The sequence below is a fragment of the Zeus faber genome, assembly GCF_960531495.2.
Source record: "Zeus faber genome assembly, chromosome: 8".
NCBI classification, from domain to species: Eukaryota; Metazoa; Chordata; class Actinopteri; order Zeiformes; family Zeidae; genus Zeus; species Zeus faber.
In genome coordinates, this window is record NC_137195.1 from 4,500,876 (window position 1) to 4,521,165 (window position 20,290).

Here is a 20,290-nt window from a genome sequence, read left to right on the forward strand (position 1 = left end):
CACATATTCTTATTTGCATGAAGGGGGAAAAAATACCTTGGTCACAAATCTGTTGAGGCATATTCATAATTTCTATTTGATATCATGAAAAATATGTTGCATAAGCTAGGATCACAGTCTCGCTGTATCAAAACATCTCTGCTGGAATGACTGGAAGCTAAAGCATGCAGAGCCATACGAGCCAAATGTTACGACACCCATTTTTGTTTATCACACAGCTTGTTTGTTTCTGTCCCGTTTGCGACTTGTCATACGTCCATCGGCCAAACACACGCTCTGACTGCGGGAGGTGTTTCCGTGAGCTCCACCACCCACTGAGAAGGTTGCACCAACCAGGCTAAGATTGGGCGAAACAACGAAGATCTCACTCGGATCTTCTAACAACAACATCTCACAACAAAGGAGTCATCCTCATTAGCAAGAGCGTGAGATCGTTTTGTAGTGGAAATATATATAAAAAAAAACTATCTAAGGGGATAATCATTTTGCTGTCGATGCCCTGTGATTCCTGGAGGGCCACGGACCCTACAGTAGTTTGGGATCCCCTGTCCCAGTTCATTGTATTTGATGAGCTATTTGGCTGCTGAAATACAAAGGTGCCTGGTGAATGCTGCCAGATCTGTATAAATAGGGCGAGTGACTTAATATCACAGTGTTTGTGCTTTTAGCAAAGTAAATGCGCTGAGTACTTGTTCCACCACTGTGTAGATGTAGATCCTGTCTTCTGTGATACTGCCCAGATAATGAGCCAAACAATATCTTAAAGACAAATGCCCGGAGATCTCGGCTCGTCGACCAATGAGCCGTGAGTTTGGGGAATTGCACTTGAGGAGCCAATCTGCTCCCGCTGTCAGCTCCGGCAGTCAGCTGACGTCCCGCCGTCCAATCGGTGGAACTCTCTGACGGTTGCCATGGCACCGGCTCTGTTCACCGCCTCGCCACCTTCCTCGGTGTTTCCTGTGCGAGCTGTGGTGACGCCACGCACCGCACATGTGAGTGTGGGAGTGCGTCACAGGGTGGGAATATCAAGGAGATTCATAATCAGCATTGATTATGTTATTATATTATATTTATGTTTTGATAGACAGACAGACACACAGGTACTTCATTCATCCCCAGATGGAAATTTCATTATCACAGCAGCTCACATCAAAACACTAGGCAATAATCATAATAATAATAGTGATGATGATAATAATAGAAATAGAAAAAACTGACAAACCCTACAAATAATCAGTAAACCTTGGTAACAACATTCAATCTGTGAAAGCCGGAAAATGTGCATTTTTGTATTCTCATTGTCCACAGGGTTTTGAGCAGAGTGATATTTGTCTCTTTGTTGTTATTGTTGACAAGTTTTCTGTTTAAATTCCATATTTTTAGTGCTTATCGAATTGGGGGTTTTATTTACGTAAGTATGTAAAAGGAAGCGGCCGTTTCTTTCGTGTTCCTTTTCAAAACTGTGTGTGTGTGTGTGTGTGTGTGTGTGTGTGTGTGTGTGTGTGTGTGTGTGTGTGTGTGTGTGTGTGTGTGTGTGTGTGTGTGTGTGTGTGTGTGTGTGTGTGTGTGTGTGGAACCGCCCTGCGGTTCTACACAAACTCCTAGCACAAGCGTGCATGTACACAAATACCAAAAGTGTGTGTCAGGGGACGCGGCAATAATTTGATATCCTGTTCCAAGTCTTCCAGTGGCAAAGTATTGTAATTTAATAAATTGTCACACATATTTTTGTGGTTGTATAATGACAATAAGATTGTATAACCTATCATTTCTGTTATGAGCTCTGAAGTACTTTCTTTACATCCTTGTTGAGTTAAATGTGATGAAGCGCAGATGGATTCTGGGACATGTGATTTTTAAATTCACAAGGTGTGTGTGTGTGTGTGTGTGTGTGTGTGTGTGTGTGTGTGTGTGTGTGTGTGTGTGTGTGTGTGTGTGTGTGTGTGTGTGTGTGTGTGTGTGTGTGTGTGTGTGTGTGTGTGTCAGAGGGAAGGTCTTGTGGTGGATAGAAAGGCAGCGTTACTCCTCCGCTGTGTTTTCACTTCTACTCTGACTCACGGTGCAGGACGAGCCTCGACTGGGGAAACACCAACGCTGCCTCGGTGCTTAAATCCACCAGCGCTTACTCCGCCCGGCTCCTCCCCAACTCCACCACAACACAGGGAAACATATAGACTGGCTGTCTGCAGCTCCCTAAAAAAAAAATTGGCAAATGTTAGGCCTTGAAAGTCATTATTAAATTTGTCTGACGTTTTTATTTTCAACATTTTCAAACATTTTTATTTTCAACATGAACAGTTTTATGAGATTACCCGAATATTTTTTTCTTTCAAATTAGTCAAATTGTTCTGCATTAGAGATGATATTTTAAAAGTTCTATGTGTAAATAGTCTTTAGAAACAATTTGGTTAAAACTTAACTAACCTAAGCTGAGATGTTTTTTAGGTATCTATACCATAGTGAAATGTTCAGAATCAGTTTATACTTTATAAATATTTATACAGTACATATTGTCATGGTTTTCTGCGTATCACCCACTTAACACCACCCTCGTGTGTAAACCCCCCCGAGTCAATACGGCGATGAATCACACTGCTCTGCCTCACATTTAGCACTGACACATTTGAAGAAGCAAAGAACTAAACAAACAAAATAAAACCCTAAACAAACAAACATCGAACAGGAGCTCCAGCTGTGAAGCTGTGGTTGGATGAAGATGATGCTTCAGTTGGATGAGGGTGAGGGTGAAGCTGTGGTTTGATGAAGGTGAAGCTGTGGTTGGATGAGGATGATGCTTCAGTTGGATGACGGTGAGGGTGAAGCTGTGGTTGGATGATGGTGAAGTTGTGGTTGGATGAGGATGATTCTTCAGTTGGATGAGGGTGAGGGTGAAGCTGTGGTTGGATGAAGGTGAAGCTGTGGCTGGATGAAGGTGAAGCTGTGGTTGGATGAAGTTGAAGCTGTTGTTGGATGAAGTTGAAGCTGTGGTTTGATGAAGGTGAAGCTGTGGCTGGATGAGGATGGTGCTTCAGTTGGATGAGGGTGAGGGTGAAGCTGTGGTTCGATGAAGGTGAAGCTGTGGTTGGATGAGGATGATGCTTCAGTTGGACGAGGGTGAGGGTGAAGCTGTGGTTGGATGAAGATGAAGCTGTGGTTGGATGAGGATGATGCTTCAGTTGGATGAGGGTGAGGGTGAATCAGTGGTTGGATGAAGGTGAAGCTGTGGTTGGATGAAGATTATGCTTCAGTTGGATGAGGGTGAATCTGTGGTTGGATGAAGGTGAACTTGTGGTCGGATGAGGATGATGCTTCAGTTGGGTGAGGGGGAATCTGTGGTTGGATGAAGGTGAAGCTGTTGTTGGATGAATATGATGCTTCAGTTGGATGAGGGTGATGGTGAATCTGTGGTTGGATGAAGTTGAAGCTGTGGTTTGATGAAGGTGAAGCTGTGGTTGGATGAGGATGATGCTTCAGTTGGATGAGGGTGAATCTGTGGTTGGATGAAGGTGAAGTTGTGGCTGGATGAGGATGATGCTACAGTTGGATAAGGGTGAGGGCGAATCTATGGTTGGATGAAGGTGAAGCTGTGGTTGGATGAAGTTGAAGCTGTGGTTTGATGAAGGTGAAGCTGTGGTTGGATGAATATGATGCTTCAGTTGGATGAGGGTGAGGGTGAATCTGTGGTTGGATGAAGTTGAAGCTGTGGTTTGATGAAGGTGAAGCTGTGGTTGGATGAGGATGATGCTTCAGTTGGATGAGGGTGAATCTGTGGTTGGATGAAGGTGAAGTTGTAGCTGGATGAGGATGATGCTTCAGTTGGATAAGGTTGAGGGCGAATCTGTGGTTGGATGAAGGTGAAGCTGTGGTTGGATGAAGTTGAAGCTGTGGTTTGATGAAGGTGAAGCTGTGTTTGGATGAATATGATGCTTCAGTTGGATGAGGGTGAGGGTGAATCTGTGGTTGGATGAAGTTGAAGCTGTGGTTTGATGAAGGTGAAGCTGTGGTTGGATGAGGATGATGCTTCAGTTGGATGAGGGTGAGGGTGAATCTGTGGTTGGATGAAGTTGAAGCTGTGGTTTGATGAAGGTGAAGCTGTGGTTGGATGAGGATGATGCTTCAGTTGGATGAGGGTGAGGGTGAATCTGTGGTTGGATGAAGGTGAAGCTGTGGTTGGAAGAAGGTGAAGCTGTGGTTGGATGAGGATGATGCTTCAGTTGGATGAGGGTGAGGGTGAATCTGTGGTTGGAAGAAGGTGAAGCTGTGGTTGAATGAGGATGATGCTTCAGTTGGATGAGGGTGAGGGTGAATCTGTGGTTGGATGAAGGTGAAGCTGTGGTTGGAAGAAGGTGAAGCCTGAGTTTGGTGAGCATCAGGCTTCAGTTGGTTCGGTTTGGGTGAGGGTGAGGGTGGAGCTGTGGTTGGACGAGGGTGGAGCTGTGATTGGCTGAAGGTTGAGGGTGAAGCTTGGGTTGAAACTTTTCATATTTATCTCCTTTATGGATATTTACATTTAATTTGTAATGTTATTATTATTATTATTATTATTGTTTTTGTTATTTGACGACTTCTCTGCATTGTTGCTTCTCAGTGGAGCTTGAAAGTGAGACCTGGAAAGTCTGACTGATGATGATGTGATTATCTAAGTGTGACTCACGAGTTCTTCCTTCTTCTGAAAGTCATTCAACGCATTTCTGTGGTTTGGTGTCAAAGGCAGAAAAGAGAAGTTGTAGTTAATGTCAAATATTATATAATTTTGCAATTCTTAGTCACAATAGAGAAGAGAAAATCAAACGTATTTAATTGGAAACTAAGAATCTTGATGGTATTCGAACAGAGAAGTCGCAAATTATCAAGGAGATTCATACTGGGCATTGATTATATTGTTTATTATATTTATGTTTTGATAGGCAGGCAGACAGACAGACAGACAGACGGGTACTTTATTCATCCCCAGAGGAAAGTGTCATTGACAGAGCAGCTCACATCAAAACACTAGGCATTATTATTATTATTATTATTATTATTATTATTATTATTATTATTATTAATAATAATAATAATAATAAAAATAATATAATAATAAAAAAATTGACAGTAAATCCTAAAAATAGTCAGTAGAGTAAGTAAACCTTGGTAACAACATTCAAACTGGGAAAATGTGTATTTTTGTATTGTCATTGTGCACAGGGTTGTGAGCAGAGTGATATTTGTCTCTTTGTTGTTATTGTTGACAAGTTTCCGTTCAAATTCCACATTTTTAGTGCTTATCAAATTGGGGGTTTTATGTACTGTAAGAGGAAGCGGCCGTTTCTTTTGTGTTCCTTTTCAAAACTGTGTGTGTGTGTGTGTGTGTGTGTGTGTGTGTGTGTGTGTGTGTGTGTGTGTGTGTGTGTGTGTGTGTGTGTGTGTGTGTGTGTGTGTGTGTGTGTGTGTGTGTGTGTGTGTGTGCGCACGCACGGTGAGTACTTTCATTTAGAAATTGCTTTGACTCAACCTTGACTTTCCCCAAACGTTCCTGAAGGTCAAATGTCATTTAGAGAATTGACGAGAAAATAAAAACAGAAGGCGAAGGAGTTTCTGTATTTTGAGAGCCTCCGAAAAATAAAAACATGCACAACATCATCCCCCGTTTTGGCACGGTGCGGAGGAATTACTCACATTGTGGAGTCCAAAAATACCCCAAAATGTGAAAATTCCCTGAGAAGGCAGCACTCGGGTCCCATTTCCACTGAATTAAAAGTTAAAAAGTACTTCATGTTAAATGTACTCAAGTATCCAATTAATAGTGATTTTACACTTCTTATGTGTTGCAAATATATTATAATATAGATATGTAGTTTGCAAACTGATAAGATATGGGTCCATTTCCTGCTTAAATTCAGTTCACAGATAGTAGGCCTTAAACCGTCGAGTTCTTCGCCCTCAACATAAAAAGATTTTGCCTGAATCTAAAACTGTGAGATCCTGCCCAATACCCAGCCCCAGTATAAATACCCACATCTGGATCGCACGTGTATTTACTGGTTCATCAGCTCAGGAATGGATGCCACCTTCAAAAAAGCAAACTTCATCCGAGGTCTCCTCCTCTTCCTCAGTCTCTCCAGGAGCCGCCGGGGCCCAGTCCCTGTTCTCGGTTCCCCGTCGACCCGGCTATGGCACCATGGGGAAGCCCATCAAGCTGCTGGCCAACTGCTTCCCGGTGGAGATCCCCAAGATGGACGTCTACCTGTACGAGGTGGACATCAAGCCTGAGAAATGCCCCCGGCGGGTCAACAGGTATAAACAACACGTCACAATGACCGACGTGTGTGTGTGTGTGTGTGTGTGTGTGTGTGTGTGTGTGTGTGTGTGTGTGTGTGTGTGTGTGTGTGTGTGTGTGTGTGTGTGTGTGTGTGTGTGTGTGTGTGTGTGTGGAGCTCTGAGAGGTCTTAAAGCTCCTTCCTCTGAACTCACCGCTCCCTCTGGGGAGTCACCATCTTACCTGGGCAAGAATGATCGCAAACTCAACCCATCCCTTTATTACGTTGCATTACAGATCTCGCACTTTTAACCTGGACTAAGCGAGGTGGCCCTTCTCAGTCATGGTTTAAAAGAGTCTCAGAGCCGCCCTTTAGTCTCGGTTTAAAAAAATAAAATAAAATTAATCTGATTTCCAGACGGAAGATGATCGCTAATCTAGGTCTAAGTGACGGCTTAAATGAAACCTTTTGAATGGATTATGTGGACTAAGACCAGCACCAGGAACAGGCAGAAGGAGCTGAACACTCCTTCATTGCCTTGGTCTAGGACTTCCTAGTCTACAACGAATTCATCTTAAATTAAGCAACGTCTCAGAGAGGCATTTTTACTTTCTGGATTCATTTCAGTAGGATTATTTCACTCCTGATTTAGAGTAAATTCTGTCTGTGAAGCTGCCGCTATGTCAGCGCCACTGGCCGGTGACGATCAGGGGAAGGGGGGGGGGGGGGGGCACCAATCACATTTATCTCCCCAAATAACTCATAAAGCAGTTACAAACAGTTTCCCAATGTTTGAGCTGTTTTGCAAAATGCTGCTGCAATTTCAGTCGTTTCGGGGTCGCAATGTTCACAAATCAACTCAGACGCCCCGCTGGGACTGATTATCAGGATCTGTTTGTTCAGCGACGTTTTCATTTACGAGGGTGGTGCACTGCCACTTACAATAAATACATTTTGTCGGTATTAAAACCACTTTATATCACCCCGGCACACCAGAGCCCTCCAGAGGAAAGGGTAGCATGAGTAGACTGAGAGTTTATTTTAATTTGTATTAATAGGAAAGTAAAGGAGGCACAACAAATAATACAAACAAATCTACAGAAGATGCAGAATGTGCTCGATGCCCAGGATCAGTTAAAAGGCCATGGGAGCAGAGTCTACATATTAACAATAAAACATCTGTAATATGTTGGAAACGGTTCATTTGTGCTGGTGCAATAAACATAGTAAATACGTAACAATAATTTATATTTATAATTTATACCCATACCAAAAACTGACCCTGTGCATGGAAGCGCATTTGTATATTCTGCATATTTTTATATATTTGACTATTTCTGTTTTTTTGCCTGTTTGTGTATATTTGGCTTTTCTTTCTACTTTATTTTATTTTTATTTTACTTTCTGTTATATTTTATTTCACATTATTATTATTATTATTATTATTGTTATTGTTGTTATTATCATTATTGTTATTTTTTTCTCATAGTGTTTTTAATACTAATCGTCTGTAGAAAGGCATTGATCCTCACTTGGTCACGTTTCTGATTCGGTCATCACTGCAGCTATGACAAAACCAAAAGATATGGCAAATTCGGTTTAAAAAAAACAAAAAACCAAAACAAAGCAAGTGTCAAGGATGCGTATCTGCAGGTATTGCTTTCACACCTTTTAAGACGTTGCACAGCACGTTAACAGGCTGTGACGCTGTGCAGGGAGGTGGTGGACTCCATGGTGCAGCACTTCAAGGTCACCATCTTCGGGGATCGGCGGCCGGTCTACGACGGCAAGAGGAGTCTGTACACGGCAAACCCCCTTCCTGTGGCCCCCGCGGGGGTAAGACACACACACACACACACACACACACACACACACACACACACACACACCCACACACACACACACACACACACACACACACACACACACACACACACACACACTCATGTTATTCTATCCAGTAATGTAAAGTTTTTTGAACCAAAGTGAAGCTCTGTAGTGTGAGCGAGTAGCACGTTGTTCTTTAAAACCACATTAAAGATGGATGGACTTTTATCTTTCTTTACTGGTCTCTTTTTCTTTCCCTCCTTCTTTCTTCCTTCTCTCAACCATCACTCTTGCTCGTTCTCGCTCTCTCCCCTTTTCTGTCGCCTTTTCTCCACCCTTCCTCAATCTCTCTCCCCCTCCCTCTCTCTCTCTCTCTCTCTCTCTCTCTCTCTCGCTCTCTCTCTCTCTCTCTCTCTCTCTCCCTCTCGTCTTATCTGTCTCTCCCTCTTTCCCCCCTGTCCCACCCTCTCCCACCTCCCTCTCTCCCCCCATCATCTATGCCTCTCCCTCTCCATCCCTTTGTCTCCCCCTCTCTTCCTCTCTCCCCCTCCCCTCAGGTGGACCTGGACGTCACCTTGCCGGGGGAGGGCGGGAAGGACCGTCCCTTCAAAGTCTCCATCAAGTTTGTCTCCCTGGTGAGCTGGAGCCTCCTGCACGAGGTGCTGACGGGCCGCAGCGTGGCCGAGCCGCTGGAGCTGGACAAGCCCATCAGCACCAACCCCGTGCACGCCGTGGACGTGGTGCTGCGCCACCTGCCCTCCATGAAGTGAGACGCTCCGTCGCTCCGTCACTCCGTTCAGTTCAACAAGGCTTGTTTGGCGTGGCCATAAGTGAATTCTGCTGTAATATTGGAAACATTTAATGCGGTGGTTCTCAAACTCTTTGTTTAAAGCAACACTATGGAACTTTTTTACCTTGAAATAACATCTTCAGAATCATGATGGTGCACAGATGGAGTGTGGAATGGCAGCTCTTTCATTCCCACCCACCCCAGAACGCCTGTTCTTGCACTATGTAACTTCTGTGTTCAGGTACGAAACCGCAGGAAAAGTGTGTTACGCTTTACGGCACTACGTCACTTGCTTGATGTTTGGCTCCCGTAATTACCGTTTTTTTTTGGCCTGGTAAAATTTTTTGGGGGGGAAAAAAAACAAAAAACAAACAATGAATTATATACTTGCCGGTCAAAATGTCCGGTAATTATGCACATACAAAATGTCGTGGCTCCACCTCCCTGATGGCGCGGATGAGACGGGCCGCACCTCAGCCGGCCCTCCCTTCATTGCGCCACAGGGTTTGTTTCAGCCTCTGACCTGCGCGTCCGAGCCGATCTGACAGGCCGAGCACATCTGGTACCTGCACGGGGGGGCCCCGTCCCTCCCCGTGCCCTCTCTCTGGGAAGCGGCGAGATCCGCGGCAGGGGCGCTGTACCCTAGGTGTGTGTTATATTTGTGTTTGTAACGTAGACTGTTGTTGTGACGTGACGGTTAAGGTTCACATTTGTCCGGTAAAATTAATGCCTTTTCGGACACCGGACCGACTTTTAGGACGGTGGCGTAAAGGCGCAGCTGTCTCAGAAACTGTAGGAGCTGCAAATACCAAAAGTTACATAGTGCTGCTTTAAGACGTGTCTATTTTTTTCAGCTGAGTTTCCCCTTCACTGAACAAAACCATTTTTGGGAGGGGGGAAAAAAGAGAACATAAATGATGCACTGTGTGCACCTGTGGCTGTGTTGACATGAGGTTAAAAGGGTGCCGCGGACAGTTTGCTGAGAAACATGGGCGTGGCGAAATTCAGTTTTGCCTTTCAACCACTTCTCAATTTTCTTGTTTTCATTCGTCCGACTGTCAAACCTCACGGTGAGAGGAACGATGCCGCTTGCGTTGAAGTGCTCATGTGCTCATGTGCTCATTGGGGAAAAACATTGAAAATAGGTGGCATAGCAAAGATGTGGGCTGTCAAACCTGTGTTCGCATACTGATTTTGGAAACCTGGCATTTTTTTCAAATATTATATTCAACCAATATTTTTTGAAGCAACTTTTTTTTGGAAGATTTCTGAGTACCAGTGGCAGTACCCCGACGCGCCCCGCCACTCAAGGAACACTGATCACTTAGAGTCAAAACTACAGAAATTGTCACCATCCCAATACTGAAGGTCCGAGCTGGCTCCATCACTCCACCTCTTTATTTATTCACCTCCGTCGCTCTATCCACCCCTCTGTAGTTACCTCATCACTCCTTCACTCCCTATTATTCGACCTCTATCACTGCACCTCCATCTCTATTTATCTAACATCACATTTCCGCTGCTGCGACAAGCACTATCACGGCTCCTACCAAACCTGCAGCACTTCTGGACGTGTTTTTATTTGTTTTTATATCTTATTTTATCCCGCTGATCTGTGAGCATAACCGTGGCTTAATATCCCTTTTCTGTTTACCGAACAACTCCTCTTACATCTGATCAGACGCCCGATCCATGGGCCGCACGGGTCCCGGCGATGCCGTGCGCGGACATATTTGTTTTAGCGGCGCCGCGATCGACGTCGGGGTCCCGGCGGAAATCAAAGGCGGCTTTGACGTGCTTGACCCGGCAGCGCTTTCCATGTTCTTTTACTCATCGTGCGCCTCCGGACCGATATGAAAAGCCCGTTATTAAAACGTGCACGCGTGGCACGTTATCACAAGGAGCTCTGTTATTAACGCGCTGAGCGATCGATGCGCCTCCGCTCCCCAAACAGCCGCTGACCTAGCACAGTGTGTCCCCTTTCCGCCCCTTCCCTCATCCCGTCCTTCTCACTCCTCTTATTATTTATTAGCAACATTCTATTTATTTATTTTTTTCTAACCCCTCTGTCTGTCATTACAATTTAATGTCGTGGGAGGCGTGTGTTTGCTTTGCCATATCAAGTGAAAGACAAGCAAGTGAAAAATAAAACCTGGAATTAAAACTGGAAAATGTGAATGTTGCTGTTAAAAATATATGTAAGGATCAGTAAAGATGACCTCAAATAAAAACAGAAAAAACTGTAAACATAGCTTTTGAAAAAAAAAAAAAGTGTGTGTGTGTGTGTGTGCATTTTGGGTTAAAATAAATGCAGAAATGGAAATTCATAAAAATAACTATACAATTATACAAAAATATATACGTTAAAAAAAAAAAAAAAAAAAAAAAATATATATATATATATATATATATATATATATATATATATATATATATATATATATATATATATATATATATATATATATATATATATATATATAAAATCTGTACAAATTAGGATATAGACTAGAATGCAGACATAAATCTATGATCTCTCTCGCTCTCTCTCCCTCCCTCCCAGGTACACCCCGGTGGGTCGCTCCTTCTTCTCGGCTCCGGAGGGCTACGACCACCCTCTGGGGGGCGGCAGGGAGGTGTGGTTCGGCTTCCACCAGTCCGTGCGTCCCGCCATGTGGAAGATGATGCTCAACATCGATGGTGAGTTCCAGAGCTGTACTGTACGCTGTACTTAACAGCTGTGTCCTTAAGAGAAACTAAGAGAGGCTAAGGTGTCGACTGAAACTGAGAACTCAGAGGACATATCTCTGTCAGTACCTGTTCACCCCGATCCTATAAGATATCAGTCTCCACGCCAAAACAAATGACATTTATGCACTTGTGCATTTACGCACGCCACTTTGACCGTGACTCTGGTGTTATTAGTAACAGAAAGCACGACATGCAGCAGAATGGACGAATGGAAGATGGAGAGGGTCAGAGGAGAGTCCAAATAAGGGCATATAAGCCACACCCAGGCAAGGTGGAGCTCCAAATAGAGATAAATGCGCCACACCCAAGGAGAGCGGAACTGCAAATAAGGGCATGTACTGTATGTCTCAGCCAGGGGAAAGTGGAACTCCAAATATGGTCATATATGACACGCCCAGGTTAGGTGGAACTCCAAATTAGGGCATATACGCCACAGCCAAGGCGGTTCTTTCCCCCTGCGCCATCTGTGGATGAAGAGTGAGTTGAGGAGGAAAAGCCGCAACGGCAGTACATCTAAACGGATCCGACTGTCGGAATCCTAACGCCCCCTGGTGGCCGTCGTAGTGCATGTGTCCAGATTTTGCGCGGAAAAAAACATGCGTGAGAAAATAACAAATATCAGAGTGAAACGGAGAGAGTATTATTTGCCATTTCCCCGCGAATGAGATAATCGCTTTACACAATGTTTGCAAAAAAAAAACTAAACGTACACACAATTCATTAATATAAAAAAGAGATTTATTCATATTCGTTATGTAATGCTGAAAATGGAATTTCCCTTGAAGTTCATGGTGGAATTTAGTAATTGCAAGCCTCGCCGGTTGCTGTGGTGACGGAACGGCGTGAGCGTGGCTTTTTGTTTTTTTCTGAGCGAGGCCTTTTGTATGTTTGCGTCTCTCTTTCTCTGTTTTCTCATTCTCCCTCTTTCAAGTTGTGCACAGTCTCTCCCTCTCTCCCTACCCCCCCGCCCTCTCTCCCTACCCCCCCGCCCTCTCTCCCACCCCCATTTGTTTCCCTATCTCTCTCCCTCTGTCCCGCAATCTCTCTCCCGCTCTTCCTCTCCCTCCCCCTTCTCTCTCTCGCTTGTGCTCTCTCCCCATCCTCTCTGCAGACTTCCTTTTTCTCTTCCCCTCTCTCTCTCCCTCTCCCTCTCTCTCTCTCTCTCTCTCTCTCTCTCTCTCTCTCACTGTCTCTCTCTCTCTCTCTCTCTCTCTCTCCCTCCCCCCCGCTCTCACTCCCTCTCTCTCGCTCCCTCTCTCGCTCCCTCTCTCGCTCCATCTCTCGCTCCATCTCTCGCTCCATCTCTCGCTCCCTCTCTCCCTCTCCCTCTCCCTCTCCCTCTCTTGCTCTTGCTCTCCCTCTCTCCCTCTCCCTCTCCCTCTCTCCCTCTCTCTCCCTCTCTCTCCCTCTCTCTCCCTCTCTCTCTCTCTCGCTGTCTCTCTCTCTCTCTCGCTGTCTCTCTCTCACTCCCTCTCTCACTCCCTCTCTCTCACTCCCTCTCTCTCGCTCCCTCTCGCTCCATCTCTCGCTCCCTCTCTCCCTCTCTCTCGCTCTCCCTCTCGCTCCCTCTCTCGCTCTCCCTCTCGCTCCCTCTCTCTCGCTCCCTCTCTCTCTCTCTCTCTCCGCTGTCTCTCTCGCTCCCTCTCTCGCTCCCTCTCTCTCTCTCTCTCTCCCTCTCCCTCTCTCCCTCTCCCTCTCTTGCTCTCGCTCTCGCTCTCGCTCTCTCCCTCTCTCGCTCTCTCCCCCTCTCTCTCTCTCCTGCTCCCCCCCTCTCTCGCCCTCTCACTCCCCCCTCTCTTGCTCTCTCTCTCTCCCCCTCTCTCTTGCTCTCTCTCTCCCCCTCTCTCTCTTTCTCTCGCTCCCTCTCTCTCTCTCCCCCTCTCTCTTCCTCTCTGCTGCAGACTTCGTCTCTCCTCCTCTGTCGCTCTGCTTTTTTATTACTGATACAAAGTGAGGCCGCAGCTTAAAACCATTGAGAAGGTGACTGAGGTGTTGTTGTGACGGTGAGACGGGACCTTTTTAAAACAGAGGCTTTCTGAGTGAACCTCGTCAGCCGTTCAATTTGTTCATTGTTCCACGGCTCACAGACCTGCCCCCGCCTGCCCCACACCTCTCATTTTAATGTACATTCAAATTGAGGGATGGAGCCCACCTTTTTTTTTTTCTACTCCCCCACCGCTGTGAGGTTCCTTCTAGGAGGAGGAGTCTTTTTAGATGTAAGTTAACGACTCCTGCAGAGCCTCAACTGAAGGAGGTCCAACTATTTAACTCTGTCTTCAGCTTTGTTTGAATTATTCTCCATCTCGGAGCTGCTTGGCTGACTGGCTATGAAGCATGCATTAACCACCCATTAGCCTTTTACGTTATTATTATTATTATTATTATTATTATTATTATGATTATTATGATTACTATTATTGTTATTATTATTATTATGCTTATGATTATGATTAATGTGATTATTTTATTATTATTATTATTATTATTTTGGTGCACCATACCCCCCAGTGTATTATACTTTTGGTGCTAAAAATTAGTTACTTGTCCAAAATGGTGACTGGACTCGATGTGTGCCATAGACCAGTGGTTCTCAGTGTGGGGTCCGGGGACACCCCCCAGGGGTCATTCGAGAGGTTCCAGGGGCTCCCCGGCGAAATCATTAATAGTTAAACTTCACCATTATTTGATTTTCAAGACGTTTGCACCGTTAGAGAATGTGCAATAATGACTTACATGGCCTAGTGTGTTTCAAATTGGGGGTCCTTGATGTGAAAAAAGTTGAGAATCATAACATAGAGCAACATAACAACAGACACACTTGGAGGTGTTCTTTAAGGACCTGTGACCCCCTCCCACCCTCGTTGCCATGGATACGGCTGTCCCGTCTGGGTGTAACGTCCATTTGATAACCGTGTTCCCGCCGTGCATTGCAGTGTCCGCCACGGCCTTCTACAAGGCCCAGCCGGTGATCCAGTTCATGTGTGAGGTGCTGGACATTCACAACATAGACGAGCAGCCGCGCCCGCTCACCGACTCCCACCGCGTCAAGTTCACCAAAGAAATCAAAGGTGAGGAGCGGAAGGAGGAGAAGTTCCACGTTTGAAACAAAGAACAGAACTGTCGATGATTCCAGGGCAGAGGTGTCAAATTGAAGGAAAAAAAAAAATAATAATTTGATTGACGTCTCTCCTGGATTTGATATCAATCATTGTGTTGTAATGAGCCCGAGGTAAGAGTGGATCGGATCAATACTCTGCATCAGATGCTTAAGGTTTAGACTCTCAATGAATCAGTGTCAGCTATTCAAAAAAAATGGTGTTGGTGCGTTCCTGAAAATAGAAAAATATACTGTATATGAAAATAAAATCGACTTTCCAGAGGAGTTTTTTGGTGTTTTAGCCTTTTAAAAAGACAATTAACTGGTATTATGTCAAATTAATCATGGATTAAGTCTTAAGAATGCACCATCAATTTTTGGAATTATGGCAGCAAATCAGGAGGTGCATCTACTACAGTATTTGAAAGAATACTTATTAGGACGATCAATTGTGAGGACACCAGCGGTAATTGGACACTGGGATCCTCATAATTGGGGATCCCAGTGTCCTATTACCGCTGGTGGGTATTCAGGTGCCGGTGTCCGTTCAAACTGTATCCACACACACACACACACACACACACACACACACACACACACACACACACACACACACACACACTCGCAGACTATATGATGCCCCTGGTGCTCCTCCAGGTCTGAAGGTGGAGGTGACGCACTGTGGAACCATGCGGAGGAAGTACCGCGTCTGTAACGTGACCCGGCGCCCGGCCAGCCACCAAACGTGAGTCAGCTTCCCGGGGCGGGGGTGGCGAGGGCGAGGCCCTGGGTGGGTGTGTGGGGAGGGCCGAATCACCGGATATGACCGCCGGTCCACCCCGGGCTGACTCATCGGTCAGCCGAGCCATCAACAAGCGTTAGTCATCCGAGCGGCTCCGCGGCGCTCGGCTTTGATTTTATTCATGGAGAGAAAGTATTTACATACAGCCCCGCCCCCAAGTTAAACAGAGAGTTAAAAATACACCCGATGGAGGACGCAGCATCACCGTACAAACCAATATCAAAACAAATATTCACATTGTGACGTAATGCGTGCAATGGCGCTCGGCTCGTACGTAATGTTTGTCTCTGACGGCGGAGGGGACCGGCCGTGGACCGGACCGGGAGGAGGAGAAGGAAGTTTTGTTTTTCGGTCGTTAGATTTTGAATTATGACTCATTTTATTGTAATGCGGTGAATCAGACGGCGCGCTCCCGCTGCGTCGGCACAGAGGCTTTTTCCTGTTTTACAATCAGAGCAGCGAGATCCACGTCTTAATGGAAAGAGTGAGTTAGAGAGAGCGAGAGAGAGAGAGGGCGAGAGAGGGAGAGGGTGTGAGCTGGCGAGCACATGAGCGACGTCCGGCGTAGGCGAGTGTCTGTGTTTCCGGGGCTGGAAATCCGGTCCAACCGCTGATGACGTTCTGCCAAATTGGAAACTTACTAAATGAAGATAACTGTTTTCAAACAAATCAAACCAGTTTCTGCTTTTCCCGCCTCGGTCACAGGTATAATTAGAACAGATTTGGCGAGTTCTTATGTTCATGCAAAACAAAATTAGATCTTTAACCTTTACATTCATGACCCTGTGGTAGATTGCACCCATTGTGCTTCTCCAAATTTTTGCGGGAAATGATCTTTTGTCACCCAGACTCAGACGAGAAGCTCAGCGCCAATGTCATCCCTGTCCATCTTTCTGCGTCGGGCCGCGTGCTAACTGTGTTAGCGCGGTGCAGGGCCGCAGAGGGGTTCAGCTAGCCTAGCTCCTGTTGAAATAAAGGCTCCCCCTCTCCCCCCCCGCAGGTTCCCTCTGCAGCTGGAGAACGGGCAGACGGTGGAGCGCACCGTGGCCCAGTACTTCAGAGAGAAGTACAGCCTGCAGCTCAAGTACCCCCACCTGCCCTGCCTCCAGGTGGGGCAGGAGCAGAAGCACACCTACCTGCCCCTGGAGGTGAGGGACGGGACCTGCTTGGGCAACCTCTGTTTCTTGGTGTTCATTTTTAATTGATGACAAAGCACATGTTTTGATGTTAAAGGTCCCCTCTGTATTTTTATTTTGCGTTTTTATCGAGGTATTTTCATGTTTTTTCTACCTCACTTCCTGCCACCATTCAGTCAGTCACCGTCGTATGTTTGACAAATAATTGATTTTATTGCACGGCACTGGGCAACTTGTTTCTGATTGGTCAGTAGCGGCAATAAGCTGTCAGTTGTGAATAATGACCGTTGCCACGGGAAACCACTTCACCACCCACCTGGTTGCCACCATCCCTCTGCCGGCTGCCCTTTCTTACACTAGCTACTGGCGCCATCTGGTGACGCAACATAGAAACTACAATGGAAGTAGAAATGGAAATGGGTTGTTATTCAACCAACAACTAATTCAACACGAAAGAAAATCGTGTTATTGGTATTCCTGCGTCTGCTCCCAGGTGTGTAACATCGTGGCGGGTCAGCGCTGCATCAAGAAGCTGACGGATAATCAGACCTCCACCATGATCAAAGCCACGGCTCGCTCCGCGCCCGACCGCCAGGAGGAGATCAGCAGGCTGGTGAGTGCGGGGGTGGAGACACCGAGTGGAGGGAGGCTGCACCACACATGCACGCTATGATGGGATGAGAAACAGGTGGTACAGATGTATAAAGATACTTAAATATAGATATATAAATACACTCATGTACAGATACGCACCACGCCGAGGTTCACACCAGGAACTGGCTGAGTGCTGGAGACACATAGTGGACAGGATGTGGTCTGTCTGCCTGCCTGTCTGTCTGTCTATCTTCCTGCCTTTCTGTCTATCTGCCTGCCTTTCTGCCTGCCTGCCTGCCTGTCTGTCTGTCTGTCTGTCTGTCTGTCTGTCTGTCTGTCTGCCTGCCTGCCTGCCTGCCTCCGTGCTCGCCTGCCTGTCTGTCTCTTTCTCTCCGTCTTATTTATTGTATAATTGAAATTCCGCCAAGACAAAAAAGCCAAGCAACAATCCTCGTGTCTGAATGTGTCTGAAAAATGAATCATTGAAATTAAATTCTTCCTAGAGTTTGGTGATTTAAAGAGGATTGAGTATGTTTGTGATATTAAGTCCTCGAAGACTAGAAGCCTGAAAATAAACTATAAACAATAGAATATTAGCACCAAACCTAACGACAAACAAAGAACGATAAGTGGAAACCAAAGATATGTACAAAAAACAACGACATGAACCCACAAACAAACAAACAAACAAACAAAACGACTTGTGAGAAGCGGGATCCTAACACACGGTCATCCCTTCTACAAGGATCGATTTTCTGCCTTTTCACACTGAACTTGTAATAACCACGGTAACCACGATGCGTCCCCTTGTGTTATTGCCGATGACAGGTTTACGTCGTGTAGAGGTGGAGGCACAATCTGTGTGTGTGAGCTCCCTTAAATGACTTTACGGGGAATTTACGACGCCCCTGCTGCCGTAGAATGTCACTTCCCGCACCTTTGTTAAATGGGCAGCGGCTGTGAGAGTTCTGAGATAGTTGTTAGAAAACGGCAATAAATGATAAGAACGACAACAACATCAACGACAACGAGCCTCTGAATCACGGCCCCTCCACTAGATTCTACTTTCTTTCAGTGCATTCTTTCCACTTGTTCTCAGCTCAGTTCATGTTCATTTTTTCTTGGAACACTGTGGCTATAGTTGTAAAACAATGACATAGAAAATGACACAAAAAAAGCCCAAAAATATTTTAGAATATTACTGTTCTATTGTTTTATACTTCTTATGCATAACCATGTCTTTTTTTTTTTAATTAATTTCTATCAGTCATCAGGTGTTTTTCACATTTATCTAACTCTAATTTTTTTTTTACTTATCAATATAAGTTTTCCCACTCTGTCTTATGTTTAGTAGTCAAATAATAATGTCATGAAATTATTATTTAAAAAATTACAATAGTTTGACAGAGAGTGAGTGAGCAAATTGTGATTGGCTGAGACGTAAATGGGCGGGACTACAGGTAAAACTGCCCCCTTTTATTGGTGCTTTTGTTTTATAAAATGTATTTCTAATTTATCTCCAAATGGCCTCATTTGGTCCCCGGGCTGCCAGTTGAATAGCCCTGATCTAGAGCTGTAGCATATATTTCTATAGAGGTTATTTCACTTCATCCCACTTTTTTCTATACCGACTGTCCATTTTTAATTGGACAAAGTAAATATTCCCTAATCTTGAACGATGAGATCTTGTCAATAAAAAAAAAGATATAAATGTTTTTTTATTCTAACTCCCAGAATTCACCTCAGCACTCCTCTCTCGAAGCGCTTTTGTAAAAGCGCCAGTTTTTGTAAAAATCCCCCTCTGCACCGCCCTCTTAACCCCCGCCCCCTCCCTCCAGGTGCGGAGCGCCAACTACGAGGCGGACCCCTTCGTGCAGGAGTTCCAGTTCAAGGTCCGGGACGAGATGGCCCACGTGACGGGGCGCGTGCTGCCTGCGCCCATGCTGCAGTACGGTGGCAGGGTGAGCACAGAGCACTTTATGGTACCCTCACTTTAAAATCACCCCATACCTGTGTGTGAGTGTGACGCTCCTCTCCTCCTCCTCCTCCTCCTCCTCCTTCACTCCCCTCTCCCCTCGTCTTCCGGCCGTCCCTGTCAGGCCTCGGTCACACCAGGAACTGGACGAGATTGCTCCTGGTGTAGGCGGTAAAAGGCCAAAGTAAAATGAGTCGCTCAGTAAAATGAGTCATTTCATTTTCCGACTCTTAATTCATTTGATTCAGTTGGTTTAATGTTTTTATACCAACTACCCTTATTTACCTTGGACTTAAATTTAGTCTTTAGCGGAATTATTTTCAGTTTGTGCGTGACAGACTCACTCTCCGCCCAACTTCTTTGCCAGAGTGACTCCAAACTCCCGCATCAATACAAAGAATTTGTTCGATACAATCGACTCGTTTTCAAATCCTTCATCACTGCACTCGACTGCTTCAGCGCAGCAGAGTAGAAAGTCTGGCTCTTGATCGGTCGGTTTACTGGTTTTACCGGTTTACCTTTTCTTTTCTTTTTTTTTCCTCCTTGGACTTTAGCTTTTGCCTTCAGCGTAATTATTTTCACTTTGTGAGTTACAGATGAACTCGCTCGCAGGACTCTTTTGCCGGAGTGACTCCAGACTCTTGAGTCAATTAAAATAATTTGTTGGCTATGATCGATTCGTTTGCAAATCCTTCATCAGTGCACTCAGAAAACAACAATGTATGGTGTTATTATATTATTATAATGGTGAAATATTAGAATAATAAGTAGTATTTCAGCTATGATGCTTTGCAATTGGCCGGTGCATCAAAATCCACCAAGGTCAAACTCCACATAAAACTTTGCATCATTTTCACTTTGCTACCAGTGAATGAATGAATGAAGCGATCCTGTCGATTGGGTTGACATGAAATTAATTTGCTGCTGGTTTGACCGACGCCTCAGGACGGGAAACTAACTTTCTGTGTGTTTGGTGACGTTTTTGTGGTTCAGTCTCTGCGTCTCGTCCATTAAAGAGGCTCAAGAGGCTGGAAATGTTCTTTATCGCGTTTTTCCAAAAGAGAAGTGACAAATTGAAT

General features: G+C 45.2%; 1 protein-coding gene across 1 annotated transcript in view; it reads left to right on the top strand.

Annotated features, from left to right (window-relative positions):
- Positions 1–6,160: 6,160 nt before the first annotated feature.
- ago3a (argonaute RISC catalytic component 3a) overlaps positions 6,161–20,290 on the top strand; it is a gene marked incomplete at both ends in the record, with an annotated part of 23,729 nt that continues 9,599 nt past the window's right edge. The window contains 9 exons of the mRNA XM_080005781.1: positions 6,161–6,276; positions 7,955–8,075; positions 8,624–8,832; positions 11,420–11,556; positions 14,541–14,675; positions 15,362–15,449; positions 16,507–16,654; positions 17,136–17,255; positions 19,075–19,197. Of these exons, the coding sequence (XP_079861907.1) occupies positions 6,161–6,276; positions 7,955–8,075; positions 8,624–8,832; positions 11,420–11,556; positions 14,541–14,675; positions 15,362–15,449; positions 16,507–16,654; positions 17,136–17,255; positions 19,075–19,197 (1,197 nt within the window). The remainder of the gene's footprint in view (positions 6,277–7,954; positions 8,076–8,623; positions 8,833–11,419; positions 11,557–14,540; positions 14,676–15,361; positions 15,450–16,506; positions 16,655–17,135; positions 17,256–19,074; positions 19,198–20,290) is intronic.